This window comes from Oncorhynchus kisutch, linkage group LG8, assembly GCF_002021735.2.
Source record: "Oncorhynchus kisutch isolate 150728-3 linkage group LG8, Okis_V2, whole genome shotgun sequence".
Lineage (NCBI taxonomy): Eukaryota > Metazoa > Chordata > Actinopteri > Salmoniformes > Salmonidae > Oncorhynchus > Oncorhynchus kisutch.
Window position 1 is genome coordinate 62,862,820 of NC_034181.2, and position 24,006 is coordinate 62,886,825.

Genomic DNA, 24,006 nt, shown 5'->3' on the forward strand with positions numbered 1-24,006 from the left:
TTAATTGCATAGTTCCACAAACATCAGTGTTTCTTTTCAAATGGTATCAAGAATATGCATATTCTTGCTTCAGGGCCTGAGCTACAGGCAGTTAGATTTGGGTATGTAATTTTCAGGTAAAAATAAGAATAGGATTTATTAAACATTTGTATTATTGGATAAGGTTTATATAGGCCTATTTCATACGTTCTGATGTGTTTATTAAATCTTTGTTTATTGTAAACGACGACAGCATTTCTTGGCATGATCATCCATGAAAAGGTCATTTTTAAATGTTCAGTATCAGCCTCAATTCTATATTTTTGTTCAACCACACTAATTGACTTGGGCAACCACCATCCTGTCCGGTGTCTCCAGCGCTTTTGACCTTTCAAGAGAAGAGGCTCGCGTGCGACAATGCACTGAGAGGGTTTAATCCATAATTCGGAATTAGAATACTCATTTAATAGGATCTCTGAGTTAATGAACACGACATATTAATATTTCATAACCGGCAGAAGTTTGTTTGCTAAATCCGTAATGTGCATTTCACAGCCCTTTTGTTCGTACCTGTTTTTGTTTTTTTGTTGTTTTTTGCCACTGTTTCTAATCGAGCTACTTTTAGCTCATGGATAGATTTGCAGGTGGACACGGGAGCCGTGATGGAGGCGAAGGGGCAGGCAGAGATGTTGTTTTAGCGCGCTATGTAAGTGGACCACTACTTGGCAAAGCATAAAAGGAATCTGAAGTAGGGAAGCAAGAACAGATATAGGGGAGACGACCAAATTGATTTGACAAAGACCGGTGTTTTGATTTTGTTTCCAGGAATGTAAAAGAACTAAGGATGATTGGCATAACTATTGCCTTTGTAGTGCGCCTGGATAATAGGCCTAAATGTGAATATGTTTCTGAATACACTGGATAGTTAGCATTTTTGTGGACTTTTCAAGCTATTTTCCCTCATGTACTTTGAGAATGCTGTTAAGAATGCAAATATTTTTTTGCCCTTAGCATCCTTGGTAAGTAAATTAGGCTACTTGCAATCTGACAACTTTGATACGATAATAATTATAAAGCGAATTTACTTGTTTGAAGCATGCTATGTATTGGTTTTTTAGTGTTAATGTTTTTGTTTATCTTAAATGTAATCTACTAGTTGGTGTATTAAAATGTATTATGGGGATGGTTTGCGATGCCGCAAGACCAGTGCGCTCATTGCCAACCACTGTATCAAGAAAAGGTCCCCCGGACGCCAGCGTGTTCGACAGAAACCGAAGAATTGATAGATCGAATACACGATTTTTCCACCGAAAATCACAACGTTTATGCCAATGCCAGTAGCGGCATCAGCCCAGACTTTTAGAGGACCCAAATGTCAGGACAGGTGGCACCATGTTAGAGGGCGTTGACTTGAGCGCTTATTATGGTGTCCTGGGCAGTGTATTTGCCATGTATAGACCACTAATAGAAGATAGATTCATAGAAAACCTCCCAAAACGTTTGTGTGTATTTTGTCTGGGAGAACGGACTGTGGTTTGGAGGCAGAATTGACAAAGGCTGTATCACTTGAGTTTGGCAAACTGATGGTTGTTTTGTTTTTTGATATCCACCTGCATCCAGAATGATGACAAGGGTTTTGTACTGGAGGTGTGAAAATGCCACCTTTCTGAATGAACTGCTCCGTAATAGTGCTACTGTATGGGTTGGAGAATACTGCACTGTCTCCCTTAACTGTCCACCCTCCAACCCGCCTGTGGTGTTCAGCATCCCAGACTAGTGCAACTATGATAAGTGGAGCAAGGTGCTGGTGGACCCGTCAATGGTGGAGCTCTGCTGGCAACACGACCAGATGGGTTTTAATAAGAACGTGTGCTACAACATGCCCCTGTTTGAGAAGCTCACCTTAGAGGCCAGGATGAGTGGCTCGTGTCCGTCTGTGTCAACAAGGAGACCAAGGACATCCTGCCCCAGGTGTGCCAATATCTGACTGGAACAAGCCCATCATTGTAGACATGGCTGACCTGGCTCTCTGTGCTGAGCTGGACTCTCTGAACTTCACTCAGAAGGTGTGCTCCAGAACCTGCTAGCCAACCTGGACAATACATGGCTATTGGCGTATTGTGCTAACCACACTGGCCCTGGGGGTGGAGGGGGGAAAGGAGGAGGCCTGATAGGGTTTAAGCCAGTAGAACAATGCCAGTACCACAGCTGGGCAGCAGCGCACTTCTAGACGCTGCTCTCCTGGCCCTGTGTTGGGACTACGACCAGGCCAACTTTGCATCATCCGTCTGCACCAAAAATGGCCTCCTCTCCCTGCTCACCAAGGAGCCCTCCAGCCTGTGAGTGGTGGGCACGCTCTGCACCAACTACACCAAAGGAAACCGCCAGGGCAAAACCAACAGCACCTCCACAGACTCCCAGCCCTGCCTGGTCAGAGACATTGTGAGGAGGCTGGACTTGTACTGCAGACTTCAGCCTAGCCTGTCAGCCAGGCTCCAGTCAGACGCAGGCTCTGCAGCTGCTGCTGCACTGCGGGGTGGAGGCCCTGCAGCCTCGCTTGGAGGGGCTCCTGACCACACATATGGCCTCTGTGGTGGACCAGGCCACAAGTGTAACCATGGTGCTGCTGGTGGCCCTGGAGGAGAGCCAAATGACGTCCCTACGTGTGACTGAAAACATCCGCTTCAATGTACTAGGGTCTGTGGTGCTCTATGTAGAGAGGGAGACCAACCTTGACAACGAGGGTCCTGCTGCAGTGCTTTGGGGTAGGTGGGCTGGGCAGACTTTATCTGCAGATAAAGAATTCCAACATTGTGTGTGTATTGTAAACTGCTACATTGAACAGTCCTGAATGAATGGTGGTCATCTATACATTTCCCTCAGGTCACAAGGCCTGTGCATCTCCTCCTCATGGACTACACCACATTTGCCAGTTCTTGCTGTGAGATGCTACCCCACTCTTCCACCAAGGCACCTGCAAGTTCCCGGACATTTCTGGGGTTTGGATGTACCGATCCTGTGCAGGTGTTGTTACATGTGGTCTGCCACTGCGAGGACGATCAGGTGTCCGTCCTGTCTCCCTGTAGTGCTGTCTTAGGCGTCTTACAGTACGGACATTGCAATTTATTGCCCTGCCCATATCTGCAGTCCTCGTGCCTCCTTGCAGCATGCCTAAGGCACATTCACGCAGATGAGCAGGGACCCTGGGCATCTTTCTTTTGGTGTTTTTAGAAAGTCAGTAGAAAGGCCTCTTTTTAGTGTCCTAAGTTTTGTAACTGTGACCTTAATTGCCTACCGTCTGTAAGCTGTTAGTGTCTTAACGACTGTTCCACAGGTGCATGTTCATGAATTGTTTATGGTTCATTGAACAAGCATGGGAAACAGTGTTGAAACCCTTTACAATGAAAATCTGTGAAGTTATTTGGATTTTTACGAATTATCTTTGTAAGACAGGGTCCTGAAAAAGGGACGTTTTTATTTATTTTTGCTGAGTTTATATCAATTACCATGAGGGCTATTGTTGTGTCAACAGATGGTGTACACCGTTTCACACCTGTCATTGATAGGGGACATTAAATCGCTTCCTCTGGATGAGATTAACTGACTGACATTGATGTGATTGAATGACAAGCCAACACTAATCTCTAATCACATGTTTATTGTTGTTGATACTGTGTTGCTGTTGTCCATCTTGATTTATTACCTTTAACCATCCAAATGCTAAACTTGAAGATTTGTACAGATAGTACTGACCAGTTTGACGCAGACAGGAAGACATGTGACCAGTGATGGATTTTTCCTCATCAAGGTGACAGAAGTAGGACTGATATTTATTAGGTCTTTTTATATTTGTGACTGTTAATATAGGTACTAACAAATACACTCCCCAACGTATTTATTTGGACAGTGAAGCTAAAACTTTTAATTTTGCTCTATACTCCAGCATTTTGAATTTGAGAATAAACGTTTTACGAGGTGACAGTACAGGATGTCCCCTTTTTATTTGAGTGTATTTTCAAACATATCTGTTTTACCGTTTAGAAATAAAAGCACTTAATGTATCTAGTCCCCCCATTTGAAGACAAAAGTTGAGTGTTTGGTCCCATATTCCTATCACCCAATGAGTAGCATCATGATAGAATCCACATTTAATGCAGAAGTGTTCAGAAACATATTCTTATTGACAATAAAACTGACTCCAAAATGACACAATACATTATTTACCATTCATTTCTATTGGGCATAACATAATCTGAAACACAACCAAAACAAAATGTAAATACACCCAACAAGTGTGTACAGTCAAAAGCTTTTGACGTAGTCATTGCGTGCTAAAAATATGGCACCATATACGAAAGTTGAGACTCTCACGAACACATGTTTTGCTCTACGACGCCCACAAGCCTCACAACACTCGTCTGAAGGTAACCCGGTACCAGTTTAAAAATAAATAATAATAATTTCTCTCAGATATAGGACAGACACTTCAAAACATACTTCCTTTTGATAGTCAAAATAATTATGTTTTGCTGTGTATGAATGTTACTCAATGTGTTTCTATGGGCTAATAGCAGTAAAATATTTTCTGGGATACTTACAGGGGTCCTAAATATCAAATAGCTAAATGATCCTTGGTAGACCATCTTAAAACAATTCCATAAGTTAGCTTTGTAGACACCCGGCCTCAGGCACTTAGACCATGAGTGAATTTGTCCAAATACTTATGACACGTTCAAATGAGGGGACTAGATACATAGTGCTTTAATTTCTAAACAGTAAAACAGATATGTATGGAAATACCCTCAAATAAAAGGTGACATTCTGTACTGTCGCCTCATAAAATACTTGACGTCAAATCCAAAATGCGGGAGTATAGATCCAAAGTACAAATGTTTACCATGACTGTCCAAATAAATACGTAGGGGAGTGTAATTCTTCAGACACGTCTGGAGATGTCTCAAGGCTTAGTGATGGCTAGGTATGAGTATTTGTAATGTAGAGATTTTATAGTTTGTTTATTGTTACTCGGTGACAGTGTTTATGATATTCTTGTCGGGCTTATGGGTGCTTGGTTTTAGTACGTGGTGTGATTCTGTTACAGGAGTATTTCCGTATCCCTCCGACCAGAGGGCAGTGCTGAGGGATTGGACATCACCACAGTCCGACAGATACTGCAGTACTTCAGCAGGAACCAGGGAACATTGCAGGTAATACAACACACTTCATATCAGTTGTCCTCTAAGACAGGTCTTCCATGGAAAATACTGAGGTCACTTGGGACAACCTGATTTGAATACATTTTTATAAAATAATGTAGGGAAACCTTTTCAGCTCTATGTTCACACAGGATAATCACTTAACCTCTCTCTCTCTGTCCCAGCTTACAGATGACTACCTAGGCACCATGGTATCTGTGCTTTTTCATGCCCACTTGGTCAGGGACAGGAGCCTCTTTCCTGAACTGGTACCCCTACTTTCCCTGGTCAACCCTGCAGACATCCAGTCTGACATCACTGCCCCCCTTACAGACCAACCTCATTGTGTAAGTTAAGTAGGCTTCTGATACAAGTCAAGATGTCTTTGTGTGTTGGTTTCTGCATTATAGATGTACATATAGTACTGAATGGCTATAGAACTCTTATTATTCTAGAGTCAAAGGTCATGGACTTGCACAGTTAAATACCCGCTCTATTCAGACAAACAGACTCCCAATATTGGAGTTATTTTCTATTGAAACTACTGCTTTGGCCTTCATTTATATTGGGTCATTTGAGTCTCTGAAAGAGATGTGCTTTCCCAGTCATGTTTTGCTCTCTGCTTTTTGTTCAGGTAAACAACAACTATGTCCTACATTTCTCTATGGTCGCTCTCGCTTTCTTCAGGAGAAATACCATCAACAGCAACATCAGGAGCCTGTCGGTGGAGCAGCGCAGGACCTTGGGAGGTGGTACAGCCGAGCCCTCAGCTCCCTCAACATGACAGCCGGCAGCCCCTCCTTCATCAGGGACACTGGTAAACTGATCGTCTACCTGCCCTTTCACAGCTTCCAGCACCTCTCACCTGCTCAGGTAACAGAAAAGACACCTCTGTGAAACCAGAGCCGCCACAGCCAGGCAGTCGTAAGTGGTCTCCATTGTTTGAGTTTATTTTTGAGTTTATTTTTATTTTTACAGGGACAGTGCACATTAATCAACATTTCAGTAAAAGTGCAGGTTTTAGCCAACCGGCTAATTTTCAACCGCAGTCCCTGGGCAGGTTATTAAAAACAATTACAATATAGACAATAGCAACATAGAACAAGCAAGACATAGCAACATAGGACAAGCAAGACATAGCATACAGACAGAGCAACATAGGACAAGCAAGACGTAGCATACAGACAGAGCAACATAGGACAAGCAAGACGTAGCATACAGACAGAGCAGCATAAAACAAAAAGCAGCAAGACAAAATTCATAAAAGCAACAAAGTGTTTCCACACCTCACAAGCTACAGACAACAGACAACATGGAGAGTGGCAACACACAGCTAGGGACCATGTTCACAAATCTGATTGACCTTTAGCCATGTCTTCAAGCATTTTGTGAAAGTGTGATATGTGGTGCAGTTATGTGTGTCTGATGGCAGTGTATTCCAGACATGGGAAGCTCTCACAGAGAATGCAGATTTACTAAAGGTGCTTTTCCTTAGGGGAACTATACAGTCACCTCTCATGGCAGACCTTGTGGATCTGCTGCCATATGTCTGGGTTTTCTGTTTAACAAAAATATTGAGTGGAGGGGGAGCCAGGCCATTGAGGATCTTGAATACAAGACATGCGTCGGTGTATTGCACAAGATTTTCCCAACTCAAGAGCTCATGCTTTCTAAGGATGTGACAATGATGATGGCTATTGGGCTTCCTATCAAGCACTTTGAGAGCCTGTTTGTAGACAGACTGAAAAGGTTTTAATGTTGTACAGCAAGCTTGGGCCCAACTAGTCAAGCAGTATGTTAAGTGGGGGAGTATCATAGATTTGAAGTACAGTTTTGCTACCTCTGTAGTCAAACAATTTCGTATAAATCGGAAATTAGCTAGGTTGAATTTGGTTATTTGAATTACCTTTTTCACATGCTTTTTAAAAGAGAGGTTGGAATCAAGTATGATGCCAAGGTACTTAAAATCGGATACCACCTGGAGCTTCTCCCCTGACACATAGACATCTGGCTCAGTAGCATCTGTTGCCCTCTTTGTGAAGAACATGCAAACAGTTTTTTTCACATTGAGATGCAAACACGAGTCACTGAGCCACTTTGTAACCTGGACCATTACAGTAGTGAGTTCTTGTGCAGCTTGTTGTTTGCTCTTTGCATGCACATATATCACTGTATCATCTGCATACATTTGAACTTCAGACCCAGTACAGACAGAAGGCAGATCATTAATGTACAGGCTGAACAGGAGGGGCCCCAGTATTGACCCTTGGGGCACGCCCACATCATAGCTACGAGTGGGAGTTGTGTCAGTGGTTGTGGCCATAGCCAATGTTCAGAAAGTAAACATCGGAATGCATGAGTTAAGGTTGGCTATGTGAAGAAAAGTGAGTGATCTTTCAATGCTTAAAATGTGAATATGATCGTTGCATGTAAAGTCAGATCCAAAATAATTGTCACCCTTGATAAAGATGAGCAAAAAAGACTGTATAAATTAAATAATACAAATACTGAGCTGTATTGTATACAGAATTTCTATTTATACTATTGCGCAATAGTTATTTTCTCAGTACCTTTCAATCCCTAACCTTGGATAATGTTTTTCTGAGATTGGAGAACACATTGGGAGGGATCTTATTCCTCAATACAGAATCTTTTCAGATCCTTGATATCCTTTGTTTTTGCTTATGGACTGCCCTCTTAAACTCAAACCACAGGTTTCAGGTTTCATCTGGAGACTGAGATGGCCATGGCAAAATGTGGATTTTTTTGGGGGGTTAATTAACCATTTCTTTGTGGATTTTGATGTGTGCTTCGGGTTGTTGTCTTGCTCAAAGATCCACTTGTGGCCAAATTTCAACCTCCTGGCAGAGGCAACTAGGTTTTTGGCTTAGATGTCCTGGTCACTGGCATACCACAGCCTCCTGCAGCTCCCGCAATAATTGGAGGAAATTAGCTTTAAAAATGCAAAATAGCATGATATTAGCTATAAAACAGCAAAACAAAATCTAATTTGCCCCATGGCAAAATGTGTTGAATTGTAGGAAGTTAGCTATTTTCCCCCATAAGAAATGCTTAGACCTGCGGTACGCCACTGGTCCTGGTACTGGGTTAGGTTTATTAAGTCATTGACCTTAAAGGCCCAGTGCAGTTAAAATTCCTGTGTTTTTATCATATTGTATAACAGCTGATGAAACGTACACTGTAAAAATGTGTGATCAGGGTTAGTTCCTGGTTGAAATACAAATCAGGTGACATTTTATTGCATGTGTATACAGTGCAAAACAGTATACGTTTAGGCCAATACTTTTTCATTGTCTTAATTTCAAATGGTATACAGTGCGTTTTCATCATTGTGCACGGTAAACCAGAGTTGGGTGGTGTTTCTTCTCTCCTAGCTGTTGAATGGAATGGATGTGTTGCTGATGAACACCCTAAACCACCTACAGCAGGAGTTTGTGTCTGAGAGCCTCATATGGACGTTCAGAAATCTAACAGCAGAACAATTCAGGAGGTCAGTGTCACTATTTGATCGATGGATGTATCCTCTCTTGCAGAAAGATTCGGTTTCAAACAATCTGATTTGAGTGTATGCGTTTTCAAGAAAATACTTTCCCTAGTCCTATGAAACTCAACACTCTGGTAGACACTGAAGTAACCAACTGTTTGGGATCCTAAAGTATCTTTGGATATGCTTGAGTAATTATCATCTTTGTCTCCCTAGGCTTGGCAACCTGACGTGTCTGTCAGACCCAAAGGACCTGCGGGTGTACAGAAACGCAGAGGCCTTCTCTGTGATTCAGGACAACATTAGGACATGTGTTGTCCAGGGCCTCAGGAGCCCCAGGGACATGGAAAGTGGAGCTGTCAGACAGACACTGTTATTCCTTACCAATAACTACTTTATTTTTCACTGCAAAGTTGAAGTGAAACTTATATGGGTATGAGTGAAGTGGACTAATCTATGGTTTGAATGTCTTGTGTTTGCACTTTGTGTAATTCCTGTGTATATATGCGTGTGTTGTGCTTGTGACCATCCCTCTTCAGATCTCCAGCTTTTTCCTGAATGGGAGTGAGCTTCAGTCTCCTGGCTCTCTCTCCGCCTGCTGAGTGTCTCAGCTGGCTCCCTTCTTGCCCTGGCAGGGTGTGGACTTCCTGCAGAAACTCCGCCAATCTCAGCTCAGCCCTGTGCTGACAGCCCTGGCCTCTGTGCCCTTCACTCCTGCACAGGTAGAATATCATCATCATCAGTCGTCACAAGCATCCTCTCATCAGAGAGAGAGCTCTAATGGAGCACCTTCTGTTTGGTTTTCATACCTGATTGGGTTTGCTCAGTGCTGCCCGGCTTCAGTAACAGAGGGTGGGGATGATTATGGGGTTAGAATGGGGGTTGGTTAGTAGGGGCTTTGTGACCGATGACAAGCAGCCAGTCTGCAGCAGTCTGACCACAGATGAGGTGAGGGGGGTTCTGGAGGTGCCTTGACCCTTTGATTACAGAAGCACAACTAACCCCACATTTTCAACGTGTGCCTCATGGCTGCTGCCTGCCATGTGCCATAAGGGGCCTTAGCCAATGGAATGGTAGGGTGGGGAAACAGAAGCAGAAATAAAGCTTTTGTTTGGAGCCCAGTGGGATTTTCTTATTTTTCCCAAGTAGTTTCCATTTCAATTATACAGATATTAATAAAAGAGTTAAGACCAGTCATAATGATTTGTTCCATCTTCTTTTTGTGATGTCATCCTAGGCCAGTGTAATTGTGGACAAAGTGTCTCTAAACAACAGTATTATTTCTGTTTTTGAAGGACATGGCTTTCTGTTTCAGAAAGGGATTGTAAACAGGGTTGCGTATTGTCTCAGATATGGTATGCTAGATGTTTGAGGATGTCTCTGTTTCAGTGTAATGGTTCTGTGCATAGTAATGGTCCATTCTGAGCCAGCTGGCCTAAAGCCTAGAGCAGCCTGGCCAGGGGTGACTCAAGGACACACACTATCACCATGGCAAACCACACAACCCTGTCAAGATGTGTGTTTCCTTAATTCATTATACACCAGATGACTCTACCTGTATTAGCTAAGTATCTAATAGCTGTATAGTGTTACAAAGAGCAAGGACAATTTGTCTTTGTATCTAGTTTCCCTTAACAGATTTTTAGCATTATTAAAAGTGTTTGAATGATGAGTTAGAAATAGACGATCCCTCTTTCTCCATACCCCCCCCCCCCCCCACCACCACCACCACCACACACATACACGCTTTCATATCCCCAACCTTCCCTTCTCGCTCTTTCCTGCTCTCTCCCTCCTTGTGGCCCTTCTAGCTGGGGCAGCTGCAGAAGCTCTGGGCTCTCTGGTGAGTGGGGTGGAGGATGAGACTCTGTGGAGCTTGCCCTCTGACATCCTGCTGTCCTCTCTTTCTGACGTCGCCCTGCACATGCCCGGCCTCAACCCCCCCACAGGCCAACACCATCACCACCTAACTCTGGGTATGGCCTTAGAGGGACACACCAACACAGACCCCCATCCTCACAAACAGCGACATGCTCACTCATACTAAATTAAGACAATTGACAAGGTACACAGTAACATGGCTTCGGCAGTACGCTGCTACTCTTGGCTCAGTGGGCGGTATGTTTACAAGGCTCTGTCAGTATGCATGCATGCATGACCATAACCAATGGAGAGGAGGAGAGCAAGGTGGAGTGTAGAGGGGGACCACAGCTGGCATGCCCAGGTGTACCCAGGCTTCTTGCTCTGCCTGACAGTCAGATAGGGGTGCAGTGGCCCTGTGCCAGCTGGAGCTGTATGCTCCATAAGGACCCGAGCCAGGTATAGACTGACACACTGGGCAGGCTCAGAATTGGGCTGTTTCTTAGAGAGGAGGTGCCAACTATGTATGAATGAGGTCACTGAGACGTTTGAAATTACCCCTCTTTTTTTGTTTGCCCGATAATTATTTTAATGGTTTGTGAACATGTATTTACATTCCACCAACATATTGTGTGTACCGATAGTGTTTGTCAGAATCCTATTTAGTCACCATTGAAATCCACTTTATATCTACGTGTTTATCTTTGAATGGGTGTCGTTTAGTCACTATCCCCTGTCTGTGTTGTGTTGACCTTTGTCCAGGGCTCACCAGAGGTGACTGGCTGGTTGGATAAGGTGGAGCCCCTGCTCCCCAGCACTCCTCTACTCAGTGTGCTGACCAGGGCTAGTCTGCTGTTGACCAACAGGACCTTGGCAGGAAGACGAGCCTGGAACACTCAGCAGGTAACGTCTATGAGCTGACTCATGCCCTCTCTGCTCCAGCAATACCTGTGACCTGCAAGTCGTTTTCAAGGGGATACAATTCATGCATATCAGTATAGGAACATCTATCTATCCCTAAATCCTCAGTGATTTTATTCACCCAATGAAATGTAGAGATTTGAAAAGGATTTCTGAGTGTCAGCATGTTACAAAATGTGGGTCTCTCCTCCGTCATGCAGAGGTGTGTATGACACGGTCTTGATTAGATGTTAAATAATGAACCATCAGTGGAGAGGTCGGCCTGTTGTACAACCCCTGCCCTGACTGTTTAAATAGGCTGTTCTATGTTCTGAACACACACACCAGGTCCCAGCTGTCACTATGTGGTGGTGTCTCAGACTGGTGATGGCCCTGCTGCTAGCCTTGCGCTGCGCTGTTTCACCACACTGGCCATGAAAGCTGCCCTATAATCCCCTGTCTGTTGCTACTAATGGGCCTGAGGGTGGCCTGCCAGCACCATTAAATCACAGCTCCCTCATCTTGCATGTTTATGCACACTGTGAAGTGGCAAAGCACAACAATACTGTGCTACTGACCTCTATAGCACTGCAGGGTATTCTCTCTCTGGCTTTCTCTACGTGTGTTGGGAGATGGTTTGTGATCAATACTAATGATCACTTCTGGTTTCTTTTCCCAGGCTAAAACTCTTTTTAAAGAAGCAGTAAAGACCATGCCCAATCTTTCCACTGAGATGTTTCTGTGAGTGCATATCTATGTGAAACATAGCTGCAGTTGATTTATTACTAACCTCTTGTGAATGTGCTCCCATTCATATTTGTAATATATTTTGTCTCTCTGGTTATACAGTGCCCTTAGAAGCATTGCTTGAGGTGTAAGCTGCACAGCCCTGCGACAGCTCATCCGGGACAAGCCATCATTTTCCTCAATGCGGAGTGTCCTTGCATTCATGAAAGAGCAGTCTGTTCCTCCATTCCTCACTGGTACATGAGCAAATACTTAACTCAATTAACTGGCTCAGAGGAATTTGGTTAACATTTGGCATGGTTCCACTGTTAGGTATAAAGATATGTTATATAAGCGTAATTGACAACCCTCATGCTTTTGTTTCATCGCGGAGCTGTACTACTTTGACTGCTGGGAGACCTTGGCGCTCAGATCGCTCTAGCCCTGCCGTGAGTCGGTCTTACTGCCATTAATCATCACTACAGATGGTTTGAGCATCAACAATGCATCACTGTCAACGTTGTGTGTGTGTGTTCCTGTGTGTGTGTGCATGCTCTTGTCTGTGTGCATTTGCAGGGTGAGCACTATTAAGAAGTTCCCTGCTGACATGACGGATACTTTCAGGAAGATGATTGTGCAGGACTCCCATCACGTCCTGCTCCTACCCAGTACAAAACAGGATATTCTGGTGGACAAGATGGAGCAGAGACTTGTCAGTACCCTCTCCTGTACCCCATTACTGCCAACACATTAAGACTGGGGTTTAACTTTGGTGTCTTCGATTTGAAATGTTTATGTTGAAAATAATCTACAGGTATAAATTGAAAATGTTCTCTCCCCCAGGGCATGTACACAGGAGAGTTCACTGAGGATGAGTTCTGCTCACTGGGCATCATGGTGACCTATGTAGTGGATGAGGTGTTTGTGCAGCTGGTACGGAGCTTCTTTGTGTAGAGCCTGGAGTTCCTCAGAGTTCTGCTACAACAGCAGCCAGAGGGACAACGTCGCACCTTCGGGTACTGTAGCACCCTCTTAAACAACCACCCTACACACCCTACATGTCCCAGATGTGCTCAATTGGATTCAGGTCTGGGGAACGGGCGGGCCAGTTCATAGCATCAATGCCTTCCTCTTGCAGGAACTGCTGACACACTCCAGCCATATGAGGTCTAGCATTGTCTTGCATTAGGAGGAACCCAGGGCCAACCGCACCAGCATATGGTCTCACAAGGGGTCTAAGGATCTCATCTCGGTACCTAATGGCAGTCAGGCTACCTCTGGCGAGCACATGGAGGGCTGTGCGGCCCCCCACAAAGAAATGCCACCCCACACCATGACTGACCCACTGCCAAACCGGTCATGCTGGAGGATGTTGCAGGCAGCAGAACGTTCTCCACGGCATCTCCAGACTCTGTCACGTGCTCAGTGTGAACCTGCTTTCATCTGTGAAGAGCACAGCGCGCCAGTGGTGAATTTGCCCATCTTGGTGTTCTCTGGCAAATGCCAAACGTCCTGCACGGTGTTGGGCTGTAAGCACAACCCCCACCTGTGGACGTCAGGCCCTCATACCACCCTCATGGAGTCTGTTTCTGACCGTTTGAGCAGACACATGCACATTTGTGGCCTGCTGGAGGTCATTTTGCAGGGCTCTGGCAGTGCTCCTCCTTGCACAAAGGTGGAGGTAGCGGTCCTGCTGCTGGGTTGTTGCCCTCCTACGGCCTCCTCCATTTCTCCTGATGTACTAGCCTGTCTCCTGGTAGCGCCTCCATGCTCTGGACACCACGCTGACAGACACAGCAAACCTTCTTGCTACAGCTCGCATTGATGTGTCATCCTGGATGAGCTGCACTACCTGAGCCACTTGTTTGGGTTGTAGACTCCATCTCATGCTACCACTAGAGTGAAAGCACCGCCAGCATTCAAAAGTGACCAAAACATCAGCCAGGAAGCATAGGAACTGAGAAGTGGTCTCAGAAAGGCATGTAGGATGCAGAACCACTCCTTTATTGGGGGTGTCTTACTAATTGCCTATAATTTCCACCTATTGTCTATTCCATTTGCACAACAGCATGTGAAATTTATTGTCAGTGTTGCTTCCTAAGTGGACAGTTTGATTTCACAGAAGTGTGATTGACTTGGAGTTACATTGTGTTGTTTAAGTGTTCCCTTTATTTTTTTGAGCAGTGTACTTGCATACTATTGTTTGTACAGATGAACGTGGTATCGTCAGGCGTTTGGAAATTGCTCCCAAGGATGAACCAGACTTGTGGAGGTCTTGGCTGATTTCTTTTGATTTTGCCATGATGTCAAGCAAAGAGGCACTGAGTTTGAATGTAGCCTTGAAATACATCCACAGGTAAACCTCCAATTAACTCAAATGATGTCAATTAACCTATCAGAAGATTCTAAATCCATGACAATAATTTTCTAGAAATTTCCAAGCTATTTAAATGCACAGTCAACTTAGTGGAATTGTGATACAGTGAAATAATCTGACTGTAAACAATTGTTGGAAAAATTACTTGTCATGCACAAAGAAGACTTGCCACTTGCCAACCGACTTTCCAAAACTATAGTTTGTTTACAAGAAATTTGTGGAGTGGTTGAAAAATTAGTTTTAAATGACTCCAACCTAAGTGTATGTAAACGTCCGACTTCAACTGTAGGTAGGGTGACTCTTTCGGTCAGAAACATTCGATTTTGCAATGCATACATTATTTGGGAAAACTGTTTTTACCCACAACATAAGGAGATACTAAATTATGTAGTTATACTGCATTTCTGAGATCACTATCCAAAAAACTGTCCGACAGCTAGATACAGGATTCAAGTGTAATGGCTAATTTAGCTGATAATGCTTAATATATTATATAACAATAACTTACACTGCCATAAATGCAAGGACAGAAAAGTCATGTTTTATGTCACACTATTTTGGACAAATCAGTCAAGACACCAACCATGATAAAAGGTTAAACATACAGTAGGTTTAAATAAACTCGTGAATATTTTTGACTATAGCTATGATCCCCCACTTATGTTAATGTAATGACATAAAAAAAAAATGGCATTCTTATTGATTACTTACAAACAGCTGTAACAAGTTGTCCAGTGTAGAAAATCCTCACTGGAACCTTAGTTTATAGAAAAACCCATTTAAACCCTGGATTGTATTGGCCAATGAGCGGCTTTGAAAGGACCAGGTCCGCACTCCCCAGAAGAATCAGTCTTGCTAAGGAATGAATGGAATTTAAAGGATTTCAATTAAATGTTTCAAAGACAAAATTGCATGTATTTTTGTTGTTGTAGTGGGGACAGTAAAATTTGTACTTTCTAAAATGTATACTTTAAGGGGACACAAAACATCTATGTATTTTATGTTAAGCTCACATAATATAATTTAAAAGTATGCATGAAGGTGACTAATAGAATAAACATGGCAAAAATAAATGTAGACATTAATAAATGCATTTCTATAACTTCCAAAACATTTTTTACTATGATAGGAGTGCCAAGATGGGGGCGCGGTGGCTTCAAGCTGGGCCGTCTGAGGCTGACCTGTTCAGAAGAGCAGCAGCTTTAACGGGACTGCTGAGCCATAGCCTGGCTTTTGGACCCATAAGCTCCTGGCGCCCTGAGGTCTTCATTGAGGTTGGAGCACTGGCAGGTGCAACATGCCTTTTGTTGTTTTGCTACCACAAATATGTCTAGTGCCTGAAATTAGTTTCAAATCCTCTTAACTTGTTACTATCTGCAGCTGGCCTCCCAGATATGGCCATGTCATCTTTGGTGAAGGTTGAAGGACTGACACCATTCTGGCTGTGTCCCTCATCCGGGCAGACAAGTGTGAGGATTCAAAAACACATGTCAGTTTATCTTCCATGTTTTGTATTGCCTCCTATCAATTTTTTTTTTTTTTGTGTCCATGTCCTGTTTGACCCAGCCCAGAATGTTTCTCCTATAAACAGCGATTGATTTTGTGACGTGTGGAGCTGATAGCTATGTCTTCTTCTTTTTAAACTAGGCAAGTCCGTTAAGAACACATTCTTATTTTCAATGATGGCCTAGGAACAGCCTTTTTCAGGGGCAGAACGACAACATTTTCCTTGTCAGCTCGGGAATTCGATCTTGCACCACTAGGCTACCTATCTAGCAAATTTCACTGAAGTTAACATTGTCTTGATCTTAGTCGAGGGTAATTAAATTAGATGCGTATTATGTCAGTACATACTTTCAGCATGTACATTTTGTAACTTTGAGTCTGAATAAGAAGAGGAATCAGGATCGAGTGGAAGAAGGACAGCTCAAGGTTTGAGGGAGTGTTGGATGTAGGATGGAATTGTATGCTAATTCTATTGTTGAGTTGATGTTGACTTTGTCTCCATACAGTTATTGTTGCTTTTGTGTTTGTGTGTCCCCATGCAGGCAGGTCACCAGGGCTGGCACTGTGCCCTAGGCCTCTCTGTCACCTTCTGGGACTGCTGATGGTGCTGTTAGTTTCTGCTCTGTAATGGCCTCCCCTTCTGATGTGTAACCCTCTCACCCCCAATGGGCCACGAGGACTCTCTCCCACAAAACTACAATGTTAAACAATAACTTGTAATATATTTGAGTAAGGCTTTTGTAATGGATGGTTATTCAAAAAATGCAGAACTAAGAACAGATATGTCCCTTGGTTCACTCCAGACCTGACTGCCCTCGACCAGCACAAAAACATCCTGTGGCGGACTGCAATAGCATCGAATAGTCCCCGCGATATGCAACTGTTCAGGGAAGTCAGGAACCAATACACGCAGTCAGTCTGGAAAGAAAAGGCCTGTAGCTCAAACTCCAAAAAGTTCTGGGACACTGTGAAGTCCATGGAGAACAAGAGCACCTCCTCCCAGCTGCCCACTGCACTGAGGCTAGGTAACACGGTCACCACCGATAAATCCATGATTATCGAAAACTTTAACAAGCATTTCTCAACGGCTGGCCATGCCTTCCTCCTGGCTACTCCAACCTCTGCCAACAGCTCCGCCCCACCCCACCCCCTCCCCGCAGCTAGTCGCCCAAGCCTCCCCAGCTTCGCCTTTACCCAAATCCAGTTAACAAATGTTCTGAAAGAGCTGCAAAACCTGGACCCGTACAAATCAGCTGGGCTTGACAATCTGGACCCTCTATTTCTGAAACTATCCGCCGCCATTGTCGCAACCCCTATTACCAGCCTGTTCAACCTCTTTCATATCGTCTGAGATCCCCAAGGATTGGAAAGCTTCCGCAGTCATCCCCCTCTTCAAAGGGAGAGACACTCTTGACCCAAACTGCTACAGACCTATATCCATCCTGCCCTGCCTATCTAAGGTCTTCGAAAGCCAAGTCAACAAACAGATCACTGACCATCTCGAATCCCACCGTACCTTCTCCGCTGGGCAATCTGGTTTCCGAGCCGGTCACGGGTGCACCTCAGCCACGCTCAAGGTACTAAACAATATCATACCCGCCATCGATAAAAGACAGTACTGTGCAGCCGTCTTCATCGACCTGGCCAAGGCTTTCGACTCTGTCAATCACCACATCCTCATCGGCAGACTCGATAGCCTTGGTTTCTCAACTGATTGCCTCGCCTGGTTCACCAACTACTTCTCTGATAGAGTTCAGTGTGTCAAATCGGAGGGCCTGTTGTCTGGGCCTCTGGCAGTCTCTATGGGGGTGCCACAGGGTTAAATTCTTGGACCGAATCTCTTCTCTGTATACATCAATGATGTCGCTCTTGCTGCTGGTGAGTCTCTGATCCACCTCTATGCAGACGACACCATTCTGTATACTTCTGGTCCTTCTTTGGACACTGTGTTAACAACCCTCCAGATGAGCTTCAATGCCATACAACTCTCCTTCCGTGGCCTCCAACTGCTCTTAAATACAAGTAAAACTAAATGCATGCTCTTCAACCGATCGCTGCCTGCACCTGCCCGCCCGTCCAACATCACTACTCTGGACGGTTCTGACTTAGAATATGTGGACAACTACAAATACCTAGGTGTCTGGTTAGACTGTAAACTCTTGTGACTCATATCAAACATCTCCAATCCAAAGTTAAATCTAGAATTGGCTTCCTATTTCACAACAAAGCATCCTTCACTCATGCTGCCAAACATACCCTTGTAAAACTGACCATCCTACTGATCCTCGACTTCGGTGATGTCATTTACAAAATAGCCTCCAACACACTACTCAATAAATTAGATGCAGTCTATCACAGTGCCATCTGTTTTGTCACCAAAGCCCCATATACTACCCATAACGGTGACCTGTATGCTCTCTTTGGCTGGCCATCGCTTCATACTCGTTGCCAAACCCACTGGCTCCAGGTCATCTACAAGACCCTGCTAGGTAAAGTCCCCCCTTATCTCAGCTCGCTGGTCACCATAACAGCACCCACCTGTAGCACGCGCTCCAGCAGGTCACCCCCAAAACCAATTCTTCCTTTGGCCGCCTCTCCTTCCAGTTCTCTGCTGCCAATGACTGGAATGAACTACAGAAATCTCTGAAACTGGAAACACTTATCTCCCTCACTAGCTTTAAGCACCAGCTGTCAGAGCAGCTCACAGATTACTGCACCTGTACATAGCCCATCTATAATTTAGCCCAAACAACTACCTCTCCCCCAACTGTATTTATTTAGCTTCTTTGCACCCCATTATTTATCTCCACTTTGCACATTCTTCCACTGCAAATCTACCTTTCCAGTGTTTTACTTGCTATATTGTATTTACTTCACCACCATGGCCTTTTTTGTTTGTTGCTTTTACCTCCCTTGTCTCACCTCATTTGCTCACATTGTATATAGACTTATTTTTCTATTGTATTAATTGACTCTTTGTTTTACTCCGTGTAACTGTGTTGTTGTATGTGTCGAACTGCTTTGCTTTATCTTGGCCAGGTCGCAATTGTAAATGAGAACTTGTTCTCAACTTGCCTACCTGGTTAAATAAAGGTGAAATAAAAAATATCTAAAAACAAATCTAAAAATAAAGAAAAATATTAGGACGAGCAATGTCAGAGTGCCATTGACTACAATATAAATGTTTTCTAATAAATAACTTCTGCATTGTACTCCTTTTAATTTAGATTTGTTTTCTTGGCAGCAAAATGTTTAGCTGAAAAATACGTTTAACATGGAGCTGTCAATCATTTCCTCAACAAAGTGGCAGGGTCATGGCGTTGAAATTAGAGATTATGCCTTTAATTAAATATTTCATATTAAAATGTAAGATCAAGGGACAGTGCGATTTTTTTTTTACTCAATAAAAGGCATACTTTTCCATGAAGGGGATTTCCTTTCTTGATTTTTTTTTTTTTTTTTTTTTTTTTTAAAGAGATCAGCAACTCCTAGCATTGCAGAGCCTCGTTGTCTACTTGCTCCATCTGCTTTGCCGCTTTCAGTTCAGAGTTCTGTCAAACCCGCACACACACAGCCAAGATGGCGGATGCCGACGATTGGGGTGAGAAGAAAGTTCGAAATTATATCGTGCGACAGCTATATTTAGGGTTTTGGGAAATATGTGTAACATTGTGATTGATAATAGCTCGTTTATCGTTTCTGAACGTTTAAGATAACTGTTAGTTACCATTACAATGTGTATTTATAGACGCTGACAACTTCGAGCCGGACGTCGCGCCGATCAAAAAGGCGGTAGTGCTGGACAAATGGGAAGGCGAAGACGAAGATGAAGATGTGAAGGTAACCAAACAACTAACTAGCTAGCTACTTACACGATGAATGCCATATTTCAGGTCATCATTAACCCGTTAGTTGTGTCTAACACAACACGCCTTGTTAGTTAGTCTGTGGACATTAGCTAGCTAGCCGCCAACTAGCATAGCATTATCCACGTTTCTAGCTAGTTAGCGTTAACCGATATATCTTAGCTAGCTCGATCTTGTACAAGCTGTGAGGCCGCACATGTGAGAACTGTCAGCGTGTGTCTCTTGGTTCTAGCTGAGCATAGACTCGTTCTCTGACACTTTATTTTGGAATTGATCTACGTTGGTTCCTTTTGGGGGGGGCTAAGTTAGAAGCAAGCTAACGTTAGCTACTGAACTAGCTTTTTAGGTTAGCAGCTAACTTGGCAAGTTATGTCAACTAATGTGTTGACTGGCTAGCTTTTAAGATAAACATGAATCATAATCTGTGTGCGATTGGCCATTGAAGTCAGTTCAAGGCTTTTTTATACATTTGATACATATGCACTTGAATGTAAGTTAGCTTGCTAACGTTAGTTGCCAACGTCAATCTTCCCTGATGATGATATGACAGAATTGAGCCTTACTACTAGATGCTTCCAACTCTGACATATGCTAAACGTAAAGTGTGTTTTAGAGAATCTTCAACAGACTCATCCCGTTGACTCATTTTCACCATTTGTCTAGAAATTCATCCGAATGTATAGCGTTACTGTGGGATCATACAGCTGTGGAAAAGGCTAGCAAAGCAGTTTCAATTGTTGACCATAGTTTCTGTCGAATATAGGTAGTGTTCAAGTCGTATGGTGTTTTCATGTCCTCGAAGCAAAACTTGATCAGTACAGTAGGCCCATAGTTTTTATTTAAATTAAACCTTTATTTAACTAGGCAAGTCAGTTAAGAACAACTTATTTACAATGATGGCCGACCCCGAGAGACTTTTTTCCCCCTTTTTTTTCGACTTGGGCTAGGTACCTGTCTTATTCCCTTATTGGGGTATCAGTGGATATGAAACATTTGCCAAATATTGGTTGAAATGCTTTCCATAACCACATTTTGTGATAATGTGGCTGTGACTGGTTCTGACATGTCTTCTGATGTTTGATAATGCAGTTGGTCTCGACCTCAGATCTTGTTGATTTCCTTGAAAATTAAGTCGAGACCTACTGTAGACAAGTCCCAGAACCAACCACAACTACCCCTCGTCACATCATTTGACTCATTCGCCTGTTCTCCCTCTGCAGGATAACTGGGATGATGAAGAGGAAGAGAAGAAAGCAGAGGCAAAGAAATCAGGTGCAGAAATATACAACTTTACAACCAATGGTTAGATAAAGTAGTGGCTGCAGCCTGTTGTCATATATCATATGTTGATCTGCACATGCCTGTATATATTTTTTTGAATAGATCACCAACATTTTCCTGCATCATACTGGCTGCTGCCTTGTCTTTTTATTATCGTGTACTGGCTGAAAATGTGTACTTTCAACTTAATTTTATGGTGGTTTCTGTTCCAGAGGTTTGCGCTAACGTTGCTTTTTTATTTCAGAGGCCAAAGTGTCTGAGAAGAAAAAACTGGCCGAAAAAATAAAGGAGAAAGAAAACCGGCTAAGGAAAAAGCAACAAGAGCTGAAAAAGAATGTGAGTTTAGGAAATGTTGGATTAACCTTGCAGTTCTGAATCTTTTCTCTCTTATGGATCCTTTACTTTTTTCTTGTTGTTAGTTGGATGAAGAGGAAGAGCTTACACCTGAACAACAGCTAGCAGAAAAGTTGAAAGTCCAGAAGATGCAGGAGGAAGCAGACTTGGAGCTGGCAAAAGAGGCGTTTGGTAAGGTCCTGGAATATCCTGTCAGGTTTACCCACTAGCCAGCCATACTGTTATTGTGTGTTCTCATTAGTTTTTGTTTTTGTCATTTCAGGAATTTCAGGGGGTAGTACCACAAACAATGTTTCTGGAATTGAAGCCATGTGCCCATCTTCTAAAGAGGACTTCACAGAGTTTGAAAAGTTGCTGAAAGTGAAGATATTACAGTATGAAAAATCTGTGCATTATTCGAGCTTCTTGGAGTCGTTGTTTCGGGAGCTTTGTATTTCATGTGAGTTCAACATCCTTCATGAATTATGAAACTTTATTATTCAGTGTGTTTTAGGTTTGTGCACTTATTACTTTAAAACAAATGCCAAACTACATGTCGAGATATGTTTATATACATGAGCCATTCAACAATGGTTTGACTTGACATATTTGGAGTTCACTAACATTCAGGCTCAACCATTGTGTTAATGTGTCTAAAATAAATGTCCTGTTTCTACACAGTGGAAGTTGAAGACTTAAAGAAAATCAGCTCTTCCCTGACAGTTCTACTTAATGAAAAACAGAAGCAAGAAAAGGTAAGTTGTTGATCGTCTTATTCATGCAGAACAAAAATGATGTCATCCTTCTGGAGTTTTCATGAATTGTAGTTCTCCTTACATTCAGTGGAGGGAGCCCTCTACCAGTACCTCCATATTGCATTTCATTGGACTCTGCTCAAGGAATTAACTTTCACCCTGGTTGCCCCATATACATGAATATTCACTTTGAAGAACACCAACTGTTTATTTGTAGCAATGATTTAAGTTTTTTGTTTTGGTTCCACAGGCAATCAAAGGCAAAAAGAAGAAGAAAGGAGTTGTACTTGGTGGTGGTATGAAAGCCAAGGGGAAAGATGACCTTGCAGACTATGGAGAATTCGATGGTGGCTACACCCAAGACTATGATGACTTCATGTGACGACGGCTATATCCCCACTGCCCTTTCACCTTTTAACCCTCAGAAATGCAGCTGTACTTCTCATGCTATCCAGTGTCATTCTGGAAAAACCTGAACAATGTGTCGCCCTTTCATTTTGCTTCAATGATCTGAGGGACTATACAGGTAGCATCCAGTACCAACACTTCTGTTATTACGTAATGAAATGGCCTTTTCTCTCATTCAGCCTCCAAACTTCATAAAAAGATACAGAACAGTGAAAAATACTTTACACGCTGTATGCGATTTGTAGAGCACGTTTTTGATTTTGAGAAATTATACGCTCATGTCAAATTCCAGTTGCTACTGCAGTGACATCTAAACAAATTAGGTTCTATGCAAATTTCACCCAGAATGTCTATAAATATAGGTGTTTCGCTTTACCTGTCGATGGGTTTCTTACAGGAAAGTATATAGTATCTATAACGTTGGTTGCCAAATACACATGTTATCTTTATCTATTGAAAGTTGCGTTCATGCTTTGAAACTGACACTACGTGTTTAGTAGTTTTTACAGGGGGCTTATGCATTCACTGTAAAAATGGATAGACAAGTGTAATGCATTTTAGAGTTGGGCGGTATCTAGATTTTCATACCATCATACTGGTCCTGTACGCTCAAAATACATTTTAAGCGGCAGGGATTTATCCAGGAGGGAATTGATTGTCTCTGCTGTAACAAAGAAGCTTGATCATGCAAGCTAGCCACTGATCTAGTAAGTTAGCAAACCAAATGTATAGCTGGAGATAATTTATTTGGCATGTCTAAGATGGTTGTTCTAAGCAGTTGTATTCAGAATCATATGGTTTTACCGCCCAAGCCTAATTCATTTTTACCATAGATGTGACTCAAACCTCATGGACATCCTCTGGATACATCTCTTGAATATCCTTGAACAGTTGAGTGATTTTAGTTCATTTGTGTGCATGACAGAGAATTTGCTCATTAATTACTACTAATGCAGATAAAATTGTGATCTGGCATTTTCTCACACAACTGGTCTCCTTAACATTGCTTCTGCGGGCTTGTATCAAGTGAGACGAGGAGGGGGCTTATGGGCTGACCTTAGTGTCTTCATACTGGTAGAAACGGACATGTTTATTCCTATTTTCTAACATTTGATAGTTTTCAAATCGTTAAGGAAATTGGAAATGGTGTACAATATACCATAAAAGATTACGAGCTCTTCAGTGTTTTATATGCATCTAATTGAATAAAATCACTGGTCGAAATGATTCTATTTCTTTACTTTTTTCCCTTCCTGATTTCACTGCCCGTTATGGCTTTCATGAATTAGAAGTAGCTTGTCTAGTGTGCGCTTCA

At 42.9% G+C, this 24,006-nt stretch overlaps 1 protein-coding gene and 1 long non-coding RNA gene across 2 annotated transcripts; both read left to right on the forward strand.

Annotated features, from left to right (window-relative positions):
* Positions 1-11,308: 11,308 nt before the first annotated feature.
* Positions 11,309-13,175, forward strand: LOC109895273 (uncharacterized). Its single transcript, XR_004210867.1, has 5 exons — positions 11,309-11,442; positions 12,119-12,180; positions 12,289-12,614; positions 12,742-12,877; positions 13,009-13,175. It is a non-coding gene; the product is annotated as an uncharacterized LOC109895273 (long non-coding RNA).
* Positions 13,176-19,485: 6,310 nt separating this feature from the next.
* Positions 19,486-23,918, forward strand: LOC109895440 (eukaryotic translation initiation factor 3 subunit J-A-like). The gene is made up of 8 exons (XM_020489114.2): positions 19,486-19,649; positions 19,797-19,888; positions 21,135-21,186; positions 21,440-21,531; positions 21,615-21,720; positions 21,812-21,988; positions 22,210-22,283; positions 22,534-23,918. Exons 1-8 carry the CDS (start codon positions 19,628-19,630, stop codon positions 22,663-22,665), a joined length of 747 nt encoding a protein of 248 aa, XP_020344703.1. The 5' UTR covers positions 19,486-19,627; the 3' UTR covers positions 22,666-23,918.
* The last annotated feature ends 88 nt before the right edge of the window (positions 23,919-24,006 follow it).